The following is a 14963-nucleotide window of genomic DNA, read 5'->3' on the forward strand; positions in this document are numbered from 1 at the left end:
ACAGCCGACTCGTCAATAAATGAGTACAAAACAGCATTTCCAAGCACCTGTCGCTTACTGACTGTTTGGAATTATAAATATGAGCATAGTTCGTCTATTAATATAATTCAAATTTTTTTTGCAAAAAATCTTTTTTTTTTTGTTACTCCGAGGTAGGCAGTGCGCTGCATGAGACAAAAAAGTAATATAGCCAAAACCACCGCATAGCCGCTCTTTAGTGTAGATGCATGTTGATTTTATCAGACGCTTATAAATGAGAGTGACTCCTGGTTAACATGTATTAATGGGTCTTGTTTAGTCACTATTTAGAGTGGAATTTTTCTACAATATTCACTCATCATGACAGTAAAATAGGGCATTCTAAGTCAATCTACTGCAGTAGCCTATTTCCTCTCTCAATCAGTAGAAAATGTGGGTTACACCCGGTCATGCATGGAAAAAAGTAAATAAATACCGTCATATACCGTGAAACCGGTATCATTTTGGAAAATACCGTGATATAAATTTTTGGTCATACCACCCACCACTACTCTGATCTGTAAACATCCATGTCAGTATTTCCCTTTTGAAAATAACTAATGAAAATGGATCACAAAAGTATTTAGTGTTTTCAGTTTGTACATTTTTTATGTTTCTTTTGGACCTGACGCAGAAAACTGGAAACATGGTGAAAAAAAAATTCTTGTTGGTTTTTGACTTATGCATACTATAAAAGGGATAATATATAACAATGTTAATAAGTATTATTGATATAGGACTATTAACTTTATTTATCCCACAGGGGAAACTATTAATAATGAGGGGAATAAACTGAACTATCATTGTAATCAACTGTCATCCATACATATTCATTTTAATAATTTTTATAATCATATGATTTTACATGTGGCCTGAGAAAATCATGTCTATTATTTTGGTTTGTGAGATCGGAGATCGCGCTGTGTGCACATTCAAACATTCAGGAGGACTCAAACTTGTTGTGAACCCTGCCCCGTGACTTTTATTAATAAAATAGCTTAGATACTGAATTGCTACATATTCATCAGCAAGGAGAGGGTAAAATCACTGTTTAAGTAACTAAACTCACATGTTTGTAGAGAGACGCGCTGACGCAGGTTCACACACACACTTCTCTCTCTCTCTCTCGGTCGAATAATTAATTCAAGTAGCTAAATTTTACAATTAATTCAAATAAATGTGATCTTACCACACTATTTCATCTGTCTGATCTGAAGTGGGCAGAATACTGAGCTAACGAGCCGTAGCTCTGCATCAGTCTTGCCTTCATGTCGTGCATTAAAATAGTTTAAAGCCGTGTATTCACTCTTTAGCAGCAGTTTTTACGGCAATATTTAAATGACACCCTGGTCATTCTTGGTGTACCCAAAATGGTCCCTCACTATCGACTTCAGGCATTTCTCTGGTGGAAATAAAGGATCGCTGTTTGGTTTCTCTGTCATAGTTAATCTAGTGTGTGTAGTAGCCTCCGTGTCTCTGATAAGCACAGCATTTTAAGATGGTGCACCGCTAGTGTAACTTTGTTTTCGTTTTGCGCAAGTTGCAACTGTTCCGTTCTGTGCAACAGAAACACTCGGTGTAGCGGAGCCTTTACGATTAATTAACCGTGACATTTTAAAGCTCGGTTAATTGTGAAACCAGTTAATTGCTGCATCCCTATCTGTAACACACAAAATTTGTTCTACTACTGTTCATTAGTAGCGAGTGTGTGTGTGTGTGCTTGTTTGAGTGAAGGAGAAAAGCACTTGTCGGAGGAGAAGAAAGTGGTGAGCGAGTTCTTTCAGCAGGAACAAGGCTTCTGTTGTTTCCCACATTCTTTGGGCTTGTCTGTTCATCTCTGCATTTCTCTCGTCCCTCACTCACTCACAGTGCTCCAGCAGGGACACACGTTTCCAAACTTGGCATTATATAGAGAACATGAGAGCAGAGGAGGATGCATTTTTAAAGCTGAAGTGTTTCTAAAGGGTTTCATTTTTCCAATGTTAAAATGCTGACACTTTCTACTACAGCACCTGCTGGCCTGTCAGTCCAGTAATGCCAAATTTTCACTGGCACCACCACAAAATAATTTTTTATTTTTATTTTTAGCAGTGCATAAAGAAAAAAAAAACTATATATGCACAAACACACACACACACACTATGTTCAAAAGTTTGGAGTCGGTAAGATTTTTTAACATTTAGCATTACATTTTCAGAATTCTTTGATGAATAGAAAGTTCAAAACAGCATTTGTTTAAAATCTTTTGTAGCATTATAAATGTCTTTACTGTTTTGTTCAGTGTAACACATCCTTGCTAAATAAAAGAATGAATTTCTTTCAAAAATTATTTCTTTAAAAATTAAGCTTAGCTTACTGAAAATTACATATTTATATTAAATGTTGTAAGGATGTTGTACATGAGACATATAAAAAAATTGCCTACTCAGATCTCTCTTAATACCTTCTTTTTCTGCTTTCTTTTCACTCTCCTTCTATCTCTGTCTCTCGTCCTCTCTTTCACCTCCATTTGTTTTGACTGCACTTTCCACTTCTTTCTTTTCTTAACTTGTTTGCATTGCCGTCAGCTCTTTCCTACCTCCTTTCTCACTCTCACTGTCTGTAAGCTTGGGATACTTTGTGTCTTTAACCTTGTCTTTCAGCTGAATACCTGCTCAGTCTTTTCTCAACTCTGCCTCCTCATTGTGTGTGTGTATTCATGTACATATGTGTGTGTGCCTGTGATGAGTGATAAGCCTTTACACAGCAGTGTATTGATGCCAGCGGACGTCTATGTCCGCCTGTCAGTGAGCTCTCCGACGAGGCCACAGGTTAAAGTTCATGAGGTGTGACCTCTGGAGAACCTGGTCCTTCTCGAAGTCAGCAGAGCGTTTTATTGGCTAATAATGTTCGCTGATGCCTCCTCTACCTGAAGACAACAACACACACACATTTGTCAGCATAATATTACAGACAAGTGGAAAGGGGTAGAAAATCTACGTGTTAAACTAGCTAAGTATGCTAAATTGACAATTACCTGTTGAGTGAACGAAAACACAGATGTCCCATTTCTACTGTGATTCACCAGTTTGCTTGTTTAAGCTTTTTTTGCTGATATGGCAGTTTGTTCTTCCACTCTCAGATCAAACCCATTCTATGAGCCCAGAGCCTCCAGTGCAGCCTCATCTACCGCAGACAGCAGCACCTCAGAGAAGAGCACCAAACGCCGGGCCCCTCTGCCTCCCAGTGCTGGACCCAATCCTGCTGTGGCCCCTGGAGGCCCTGCACCAAAGACTTCAGCTCCTGGAGTAGCATCCACTCCGCCTTCTCTGGCACCCTCAGCTGTCACAGCTGTGATAGGGAGAGAGTTGGCCTCGTCCTCACCTAAGGTATATCTTCCTCACCACATTATGACTCTTTCATTTCCAATAGAGTATGATGTTAGTGTGTTGTTGTGCTAAAAAACATGCTCTAGTAAGCATGAAAAAACAAATTGGGGAGAAATAGTCAGTTTTTACATCTGGTATTGGTATTAAATAAAATATAATTATCTTTTTCACCTTATCAGCCATCTTTGTTGAGTTTAACTGAGCTTGTCCTAATGCATTCTGGGATTGTGATGCAATGCAGCCTTAGATTTTGGTCAAAGGAAGGATGAAAATCTCTCCCAACCAGTGCTGGGAACCTTGTTATTTGGTGCATTACAATAATATTAGAGGTTATAATTAGACCCTAAACTATTATATTTAACTGCTATTTCTTTTCAGATGTAATAATCACATTCAAAACTGAAATGTTTGCATACAACTGAATTGCACATAAAGTAGTTAAAAAAACACACAAAGTAGTTTATAAAAAAAAAATTCTTATTATTGTTGATGTGAAAACATTTGTGCTGCTTAATATTTTTATGGAAACCATGACATTTTTTTAGGATCTTTGATGAATAGAAGGTTCAAAAGAACAACATGATTTTGACAGAAATCTTTTATAACATTATAGTCTTTACTGTCACTTTTGATGAATTTAATGTGTCTTTTCTGAATAGAAGTATCAATTATGGGTATTTCCCATTACAGGATCTTTATTTTGGTCACTCTTTTTTCCAACAGTGCCACATTTCTTGGTTTCTCCTTTCACTTCTCTTTTTGACATCCAGGACCACTCACTCCATCCCTCTCATCTTCTTTCTGTCCTCTTCCTGCACGCTTCACTCCAAACATTTGAATACAGGCATGTATTAGCTGCTCTGTAGGATCGTTATATATGCATTATGATTCTCTTCACTCAATGCTTTAGTGAGTCTAATTAACTCGCTCTGCGGTCCCTCACTGGCTGAGGGTGTGGGGAGTAGGGGGCGAAGGGAAGCCCACCAAGTGTGAATGAGAGCGAGGCGTCGGGCTGCTGCAGAGGGGCTTATACATGGCCAGATTAAATCCTCACAGGCCGAGTGTTTTTATTTATGCCTGCGAGTGTGTGCGTTATAATGTAGTCCATATTTAATTAAAGCGAGGGTTTTATCACAGCACAGCACTTGTGTGTGTGTCCATGCCTGAGAAGTCCTGCCCAACTTAAACATTTAATTACCCAAATTCAGTGGCCTGCGAGGACACACACACACACACACAGACACACACACAACACACACACACACACACACACTCACATAGACATCAGGAAAATAAGCAAATTTCCTCAGAAACAGAAAGTGGTGTCCAAGTTTCAGCTCATGGATACATGGATTTGTGCTCTAAAATGCCCAGTGAGTGTGCCGCTGGACTCCGACCAGATCAGTCCAATTAAACACAGAGTGATTGGTCCATCAGAATTATTTCAGTATTCAGTATTTGATCTGAGATGTCAGGTTTCCAGCAGAACCCTATTTATTCTGATCATGTGCTCCCTCAATCTCTATCCCTCATGCACTCGGTACAGATTATGATTCCATTCTTTCCCTGTATGCGGAGGTTGTTTCCTCTCAGTGTGGTGTAAAAGATGACCTTAGCATGAATAAAGTCAAATAGGATTAACTGGAGACACGCATGCACTATGGCTTCACATTCAGATTAAAGATATGGGGAGGCCCAAAGGCCTTGTTTATGACTTTTCTGTGTGTATTTATGTTGTTGCTAGAGGAACCCCCTTGCATGCTCGTAGACCTGAGGTGAGGCAGAAGGTGCTGGTTGAAAAACAAATGAATAGGACGCTGCGATAATCTCCGAATACACAAAAGAAATGGAAATGTTGAAATTGCCATAGTTCATGGATTAGAGCAGCCCTGAAGACACACACATTCACAGAGTCAATCTGTGGGGCGCATGGTAATGTCATCATGGTTTTGTAAACAATCTGGGATAGGTTTGAATATTGTCTAAAGGGCGCTACCTTTGGTTTATCATCATTCCGCTAGCACAGCCTGTTCTTTGAGTAGGGCCCTGATTTCCGCGATATGGAAAATTCGGACGGAATCTCAGAATCCAGTCATAAAAACAAAATTTACTGTATAACACTGAACGGAATTTGCCAAATTTTGGATGGATAAATCAAAAGTTGGTCAGTACACATAAATTTAAATGTGATATGGACTAGTGTCTTTGAATATTAAACTGCAAAAATACTATTTAAATATGAATCCTGTATGTTCTGCTCTGAGAATCACTTCATGAGCATTTTTACCATTTCTTTTGAGAAAAGCGTCTCTGACTAACCTTAGCTCCCTGAAATGAGGGAACGAGACATCGCATCAGATGCTGACACATTGGGGTAACACCTTTCTCCTAGAAACACTGAAGCCTGCAACCCTCTACATTGCGAGTAAATCACTCGCATATGCGACTACTAGCCAATGGCGATTAAATTGCCAAGGTGTTCGTAGAGGGCTGAGCCTGATTGAATAATGCTATTGCGTTGCAATAGCCAATGGCGTTCAAGCGCGAGAATGGGGGAGCTGCAACGCCCCCTATTTAATGCGTTGCTTGGCGACATTTCCTTAGAATCTTTCGTTTGAATAAGCAAGCTACGAATAACCATGTGCAGAAGTAACACGGCATGTTCGCAATGTCTCGTTCCCTCATTTCAGGGAACAGAGGTTACGTCAGTAACCGGAGACGTTCCCTGTCAATGTCACATCAGATGCTGACGCATTGGGGAATGTGTCAAATTATGCCATTTTACTGCAAAGGGTTCTCAGCATAATGGGAGCGGATAGTCCTAATATGCTTGCACATTACTATGTCATATGACAGAGCCGTGGTGGTAAGTTGCATAAGCATATATATTCAAGTAATTCTCCAGTGTTAGGCACACATAGGCGTGCGATACCGGACCTAGTTGAGCACCATTATCTCAGAGGTTCAGCATATGAATTGGTTAGGCGGTGGCAGCGCCACCTCATTATGACGTGTTTTATGCTATCAGACTAGTTAAAACATGCACCAAAGAGGGGAGGGGCCCCTTACTCAGCCGCTCTAGTGCGTTCATTGAGCAGTACAAGGGAAAGGAAGCGGTAAGCCCGGCGCTTGTAAATGTTGTAACCATAACTCGCCGATGAAAGGGGCCAGTGGCCGCTCAGTGAGTGACAAAAAGGTGCGAATGCTGACAGAGTTATAACCTGGGCTCTGAATGCTCTGAACGGTGTTGAGAGCACTTTAGGGACATAACCCTCCCTAAGTTTGAGAACAACCTTGCCTTCACTGGGACCAAAATCCATGCAGGAGTAGTTGACTGAGAGTGTGTATGTCACCCTCGCACTTCACCGAAGCGAGTGCTAGCAAAAGTGCAGTTTTAAAAGAGAGAATTTTTAATGAAATCGACTGCAGCGATTTCTCCTTATGGAATGCTGATATAGCGGCAACGTATACCATGAGCATGGAAGGTGCGCGGTCACCATCTAAGCACTCTTGCAAGAAGGAGAGAATAACTGCAGTCAGGCAATTCACAGGGTCTTCTGTCTTTTAATTGCACCAGTTCTCAAAGACCCTCCATTTATGAACATACAGGCCCCTTGTAGAAGGGGCTATCACTTCAGCAATAATATTCAGCACGCGCTGAGGGAGTGTAGCTACTGGCGAGCTTCGCTGAGCGGCCAGATGTGCAGATCCCATAATTCTGGATTAGGATGCCAGATCGAGCCTCCCGCTTGAGACAGGAGGTCCTTCCTCAATAGGACTGTCCAGGGTGGCCCCGTCAGCAGTTCTAGCAGGTCTGGGAAACAGGGCTGCGTGGGCCATTTTGGCGTGACCAGCAGCATAGTTTCCTCCTCCTCCCTGATCTTGTACAGCAGTTGATGGAGGAGTTTTACTGGCCGGAACGCATATTTAGCATATAGAAGAGAGTCGAGGCTCACACCCAGGAATGAAATACATTGCATGGGTTGGAGTTTGCTTTTTTAAAAATTGATCATAAGCCCCAAACACTGTAGGTGGTTGGTAAGCATACGCCTGTGAATGTCCAGTGCGCGCTCTCTGAATGAGCCATAAGCAGCCAGTTGTCCAGATAGTTTAGAACACGTGCTCTGTTCATACGTAGAGGGGAGAGAACGGCATTCATGCACTTTGTGAATGTGCATGGGGCTAATGACAGGCCGAAGGGGAGGAAACTGGTATGCAATTCTCTCAAATGCAAATCTCAGAAAGTGCCTGTGTCGAGAGGCTATCTGGATATGGAAGTATTCGTCTTTGAGATCCACAGAAACGAATCAGTCTCCTGGCCAAACTAGCAAGAGGATTTGTTTTAAAGTAATCATCCTGAAAGAGCACTTTGCCAGGGCTCGATTCAGTTGGCGCAAGTCCAGAATAGGGCGGAGCCCGCTGTCTTTCTTGGGAACCAGAAAATAACGACTGTAAAACCCACTCTCACGCTCTTTAGGACAAACTATTCTGCTCTCAGAAACGGGGCGTTTTGAGCGTGAACTGCAGACATCACCACGCCGTTGAAACGAGGTGGTCTGCAGGCAAACTGCAGTGTGTATCCTTTTTCTATAATACTCATAACCCACCTTGATGCCCTTGGCAGTGGTCTTCATTTTTCTGGATAGAGTGCGAGAGGTGTCATTGTGAGGTGATGTGACAGCTCGTTGGTGGGGGGCAGAGAACCGTCCGCACAGCGAGTGTGAGTGGTAATTGGAAGAGGAAAACAGCTCTTTTTGTGAGGTTGTTTTGTTTTTAATGCACAACAAACAACAGAACAATTCACAACACCCCTGCCTGTTGCAGGAAACGAGGGAAACAGGCAAAGAAATGGGACGGGCAGATTTCAATGCCGGCTCATCTCCGACACTGGGCTGTAGCTTCCTCTTCTTTCCTGGGCAGTCAGGAGCGCAGCTGAGTTTTCGGGGCTGGGATTCCTGATGGTCGAGGACTGTGCCATTTAGGAGAGGGGTCACAAGTAGGTCGGGGCTCCTTGGGTCTGAACGAAGGCTCCAGCTCCATCCGTGGTGTAGAGGCGGGGGCTGGCCACAATCTAGATGATGAGCGCTGGGCCGAAGATGAGCGCAAACGAGAGGAGGAGGGGCTCCGGTACACTTTGGCATAAAATGCTTTATAGCTCTGGACTGTTTCTGAGCCTCGGTGAAGCGCTCTGAGAAGAACTCCACCAAGCTGCCGAAGAGGCCAGGGTGGGGGGGTTGACAGGGGCGTTAAGGAGAACCGTCTTCTCTGCATCCTTCATATCAGCCTGTGTCAGCCAGAGTAGTGGTTCAAAACAACGAGACTCCCCATCGTGCAGCCGATGGATTGGGCTTTTAACTTTGTAGCTCGCAGGGCAAGATCAGTGGCACTCTTTAAAGATTTCAGGATCTGGGCCACGCTCGTCCAGCTGCTTGGGCATTTTGGCCTGGAAAACTTGAAGTACAGCCATTGTGTGGAGGGCTGAAGCTTCTTCGGGAAAAAAGGGGGCTGGCCATTTGGAAGCCCGCACTGTGACGGCGGCCAGGCTAGAGGTATCACTCGTCCAGTCTGCTGCCTTCTGGTTCAGTGGGAGGGGCCCACTCCAGCTCGAGTTCTTCCACTGCCTTGGATATAATGCAGATGAACTCTTCATCCACATGGGTGGCCTCACTGTGATGCGATGCAGGAAATCCTCCGTGGGACTGGCGGCCCAATCAGTCGAGTAAGATGCAGCGGTTGACATGGTGTCCTCATTTTCTTCATCGGGGGCCCCAAATGATACCAGGTCCTCAGCGCCAAAAGGGGACGGAAGCCCACCTCTGTATACGCCACTGTGGAGGGGAATGGGCCAGGAGAGGGGGAGGCACGTGGGCAATGCGCCAGCGAGAGCTCGCCACTGGACCTGCCAGTTTCTACCTCAGGGTGACATAGCTTCTTCCTCCCCGGCACAACATAGAAGGCAGAGGAGGACTGCTGTGAGCTGAGGGTTGGCTGCTCGTTGAGCAGGAGGGCTATCCGTGTACGGAGAGCCTTGAGGTTCATCTCCTTGGAATGAGGAGAGTTGAGCTCAACAATTGAGGCTTCCGCGTGGGCGCGGCCTAGGCAAAAGACGCATGAGCCATGTCCATCTGGGAGCTCGATGGGTCCCGTGCAGACGTTGCAAGGCTTTATTGACATTGTCGATCTCACCGGAATGCTTGAAGGGGAAGAGAATAATCCACTTGTCCCGCGATGAATCAATGGCGAGAAAGGCTTCTAGCGTGCAGTATGAAGAGGAAAGATTCTGAGGAAATGGCGCCAAGCTACGCATTATAAAGAGGGCGGTGCTGCTCCCACATTTGCGCATTTGAACTCCATTGGCTATTGGAATGCAATAGCGTTATTCAATCAGGCTTCAGTATTTAGGAGAATGGTGTTTCCCCAATGCGTCAGCATCTGACGCGACGTCGAGAGACTGATATTGACAGGGATCTATCGTCATATCATATACAAACAGAAACCTAAAGGTCTTCACAGCAACCCTTCAAAATAAAAGTTCAGTTTAACTTGAAAACACTGACAGAAATATATTACTTAATGTAATGATAGTACTACTACTAATAATAAAATTATTAAAACATTATTTTTAAAGGAACATTTACCAGAAAAATTATTTACCAGAATTTATTTAGCAGAAAAACATAAATACACAACACACTATTTCTGAAAAAAAAAAAATAATAATAATAACAATAATAAATTATTTTTCATAAAATCAATTAATTAGAGATGCTTTTGGTTATTACAATTTAATGAAACTATTAAAATGTAATTCAGAAAATTAATGGAAAACAGAATTGTGTAAAAATAAAACAGAATTTGAGAAAAAAATAAAACATTTCATAGGACCTTAATTTAATTTTTGTTAAACTTTTAATACATTGCTGTTAAATATTGTAAGTTTCATGATTTCAATTAATTAGACATGCTTTTTGATTAATAAAATTTAATTTAACCATTAAAACAGAGTGTAGAAAAATTAAAACAGAAAAAAAAAACAGAATTTGGAAAAAATGTATGCCCACTGCTTCGGGTGCATATTCACTGTGTGTGTTTGTTCACTACTGACTGCTGTGTGTCTGAACTTGGATGGGTTAAATGCAGAGCACAAATTCCGAGTATGGGACACCATACTTGGCCACACGTCATGTCACTTTCACTTAAAATGGCTGCTGTAGTATTAAAAATGCATTCCTACATTATCAACCATTTTTTTCACTTCAAGTTAATCTTTAAAAACAGAAATAATTGAATAACTGTAAAATTAGTGAATCACAAAATGAATATCCATTTTTCATATTGTACATTATAATGCTATGTATTTAACAAAATGTTTTTTAACATGACATGATTTTCCCTCATGTTAAAGGTGCATTCAGTAGTTCTTTAGTTAGTTAAAGTCCACATGAAATCAAAATTGATAATTTACTTTGTTAGCACACATTACTAGGCTTGTGGTGAACAATCAACAATCCATGAAATGTAATCCACAGAAAAAAAAATAGTTTGTCTTTGTAACCTTTAGTCAAAATCTGAAAACTTGCTACTCTTCTTGAATGACGTGGACAGAACATCTTTAACCACCTCCCTTCAACCACCAGTCTGCTGCAAGCTAGAAATGCTCTAAAATCAAGCCGCATTGTTTTTTTCTTGTTCAGTATTCCATTTCACTCTAAATGCATCACAATAATGAAGCACAATCGATCTCAACTTCTGCTTCACACAGAAGTTCAACTTCAAGTAACGATATACCACAATTTTGTTTTAGACACTGCACTGCCATCTATCTACGTGGTTCAGCGTGATTGTCTGTTAGTTTTATGTAAATTACACTTATATTAGTGAGTTTTAGAGAGCGGTCTACAAAATAATTAATTCCCTTATGTCAATAAGTTTTAGTAATTTTCACATCTTATTTTTAGGATGGAAGAATCTAGATGAATGCACTTGGCTCTCAAGAACTTTGATATATTAGCATTTGAGGATGCTGTTTTTGAAATGGGTGAAGAATTAATCTGGACGAATCAAGGAAGAGTGGAATAGGATGTCTTGGGCTGCGAAAGTAGAAAGGGATGTTCTGATTCACTAGAACATCTTTTTCTCCTCCTCTTTTTATCTCCCTCGTTCCTCTGTCGTCGTTTGTCTTTTCCAGTCAAGCGATTTTACACCTCCCTGCTCACCCCTCGCTCCTCTCTGTCGTTTAACAGCAGTCTTCCACACAGGGACGCACTGATCTGAGGATTTTCATCAGTTCACGCTTCATAAATTATGGTCTGTATTTTAATATAAAGAAACGGCAAACTCAGTCACCGCAAAGTTCTTTAGATTTGCATAAAGCCCTCCGGAGTGAGGCGGTACCGTCTTTAGGGCTAGTTCTCTCACAACCCAGGCTAAAAACTCCAAAAAGTTTTGAGAAAGATGTTAGTATCTTTGTACGATCATTTTCACTTTCACTGTGGCTTTACTTTATCTCCCTTTCCCCCCCAAAGAAATCGTGACTAAATAATTTAGAACAGTAACCTTCCATTTTCTCAGTTTTAGAAAAACTCAGTTTTACTCAGAGTTAGTAGAACTAATCACAAGACAAAATTAAATGATGGTGTTCATGACCTGAGAGCCCACAGTGGGAGGGACAGGGCCAGGTTACACTCTTTCATTACACTTCTTTGTTTTCCACTCTCTCCGTCTGATCCAGACTGTAACATAGATAAATTGAAATTAAAGTAAATTAACATTATTTAATTGAGTTCGCAGGTGGCAGTGGCGTTTTTTAATTAGTTTGTGTGAACACTGGTGGGTTTTGACTCCACATGGTCATTTCAGTGCTTCTGGTTCTTTTTCTCTGATGTAGCATCCCTCGTTTCAATGTTTCAAACAGGAATGAGATGTTTAACAATAAGGAATTAAAGAGCAATTTTAAAATAAAGTTGTTGCCTTGAATTATATAATATTGCAAAATAATTATTTTTAAAAATGCAGTCATCTATATAAAAAACATTTTTACAATATATTTTCACAAATATATATATTTAATTTAATATAAAAAGCATAATTTATAATATGTACTGTATGTGTGTGTGTGTATGTGCATATATATATATATATATATATATATATATACACACACACACACATGCACGTTATATACACACATATACAGTACACTTTTTAAATATTTGATATAAAAAGTATTATTTTTATATATATATAAATTATACTTTGTATATTGTTACATATAAGTACGTTAAGCATAAAATAATTTTTTTTACAATATACACAAATTTATATGTCGTATAATTTATAATAATTTAGCATAATTTATATTATAATTTTTTTTTTTTATCCAGCTTTTTATTCATGTTTTCGTGATACATTTTTTTTTCATGTGAATTAACTAATTTTTTCCTCTGCCTTTATTGTAAATGACACCACTTTTCTTGAAAAAAGTGGCTTAGACTTACAAAAAAAACCTGCCAAGCTCGTTTTTTTCTCCTCCCTATTTCACCCCGGTCCAGTTACCCCTCTGAACCCTGGGCCAAGGCTGGGGGAGCACAGTTAAGCCCAGCTTGAGACCCAGGTTCCGCTCCTGCACATGGACCGCCCGGCACCTCAGAGAGCCGAGGAGAGGCCACAAAACCCCTACTGACAGAGGGGCAGTAAGACCCCAATACTGCCCTCATAATCTGTGAAACTCTACCAGAATAATCTCCCTCAGCCGGCCCTCTACCGCTGAGTGATGCAGGACAGAACCTGAGAATCTGAGATGCTTTAAGACCTTAAGGCCTCAGGACCGAGAGAGAGAATGTCTTAGAGCTTTTATCTGTGCAATCTCTCCATTTGGTGAAAATATAAATAAAGTGAGAGCTATTTGGGCAGAGAAGGAGAGAGAGAGTTCATCTTCCTCCTCAAAGCATCTGTGAAGAATGTTTGTGCTCTAAGAATGTCACAAGCATCAGTATACTGGCTTTACCTCAAGAAAACTTTGTCCAGGTGTGTGCTTTGGCTCAATGTGCCTATCCTGATCAGATTCTGGGCAAACGTAGAACTTGTTCCCAATCCAGAAGGTTTTGGACGGACCTCATTTACCTCTTAAACGGCCTCTGCGTCCCCATCATCGGATCTGTAGCAGTTCACAGCATGGCAGTTAGCATTTCACTGCTTAGAGAGTCCTCGAGCCATCAGGCCAGGTGTGTGTGAGTGTTTTGAACCTGTTACTGTAATACCACTATCATTATCCTCCTCTCGTGCGTGTATGTGTATGTGTGTAAGCTCAGTTCATGAGTTAAGCACTTGAAGAGCTCTCCAATACCCACGTTGACTTGCTACATACAGGCTACAAAGCTCTCGGTAATCTTCCTGTTGTAAGTCCTTAGTTTTATCTGCCAGGGATTACACTTCTGGCTTCAGAGAAAGAGAGAGGGAGCATGAGAGGGAGAGAATGAGAAAAAAGGCTGCGGAGAAATGAAAACAAATCTTTAGTGTAATCTCTATAAAGAATACCTGTTTGAGTGGAGAAGTTGGCTGGCCGCAGATTGGCCAAATCGCCTTATTCTGTATGTTTGATGTGAACAAGGCAGGTGTGTGCGCGTTTGATAATTGTATGTGTATGGAAGTGAGTTTGTGTGTGTTCGCTTGTGTACACAAGGATATGGAGAGTGTATATGTGTGTGTGTGTGTGTGTGTGTGTGTGAGCTGATGAGGCCTGTGCGTGTGAGTGAGAAGTTTTAAGGCCGAGGGCAGTTTGAATGACATGGTGGAGATGGAGAGAGTAACTTTAGATTAATCTTCTCCTGGTCTCTCCTCTCCTGAAGGTGTGTGGCCTTAAACCCATTTTAACTGGGAGAACCTTTTACCCACAGTCCTCTGCATACCACCCAGCACTGATCAATAACAGCCACTGATGACTGGCCCCCACTACCCCTCAACCTCTGCCTTTCAACCCCTAAAACCTCTGCCATCACACACACACACATTATACCCCTTATTTTAATGTAAGTGGAATGTGGAACTCTTGAAGGGGCCAATTTGACATTGTGTAATTATTTTTATTTATTTTTTCGTTTGAGTCCATTCATAATGTCAAGGTTAGTTTAGCATCATAATTTAGTTTTAAATGATTATTTTCCACCTTTTCTCTGAACTGTAGGCTTAAACTTTTACTGTACCTTTTACGACATTCGCATGTAAAAGACCTCTGTTTTATTTGGTTCAACGTCATATGATGTTGCTAAAAAGAACATTATGTTGTGTATTTGGTGTAATGCAATGTGTTTATGCGGTTTAAGGTTAAAGAGCCGCATTTCAAGCGTGTGACGGAAATGTTACGCCCCTTACCATACTGTGATACAGTCTCCCGGCACGATGAGACAAAACCAATAAAACCCATTACAAACAAGGCATTTGTTGCATCCAGTGGTGACATAATTACTGATTTTAATGACTTTTACCATCTTTTTTCGCATTGCGTTGCGTATCGCGCCGTGTAAACATAAAACCATGTCTGCATTTGTGATCGGAGAAATGACAAACAACAAGCGCTAC

At 41.2% G+C, this 14963-nt stretch overlaps 1 protein-coding gene across 4 annotated transcripts in view; it reads left to right on the forward strand.

Annotated features, from left to right (window-relative positions):
- The window catches only part of ehbp1 (EH domain binding protein 1), a 138918-nt gene that overhangs the window by 50208 nt on the left and 73747 nt on the right, over positions 1-14963 (forward strand). For all 4 annotated transcript variants that reach the window (XM_016487971.1, XM_016487972.1, XM_016487974.1 and 1 more), the window contains exon 10: positions 3140-3386. In XM_016487971.1, the coding sequence (XP_016343457.1) occupies positions 3140-3386 (247 nt within the window). The remainder of the gene's footprint in view (positions 1-3139; positions 3387-14963) is intronic.

Source organism: Sinocyclocheilus anshuiensis, unplaced genomic scaffold, assembly GCF_001515605.1.
Source record: "Sinocyclocheilus anshuiensis isolate Anshui unplaced genomic scaffold, SAMN03320099.WGS_v1.1 scaffold918, whole genome shotgun sequence".
In the NCBI taxonomy this organism is placed as follows: Eukaryota; Metazoa; Chordata; class Actinopteri; order Cypriniformes; family Cyprinidae; genus Sinocyclocheilus; species Sinocyclocheilus anshuiensis.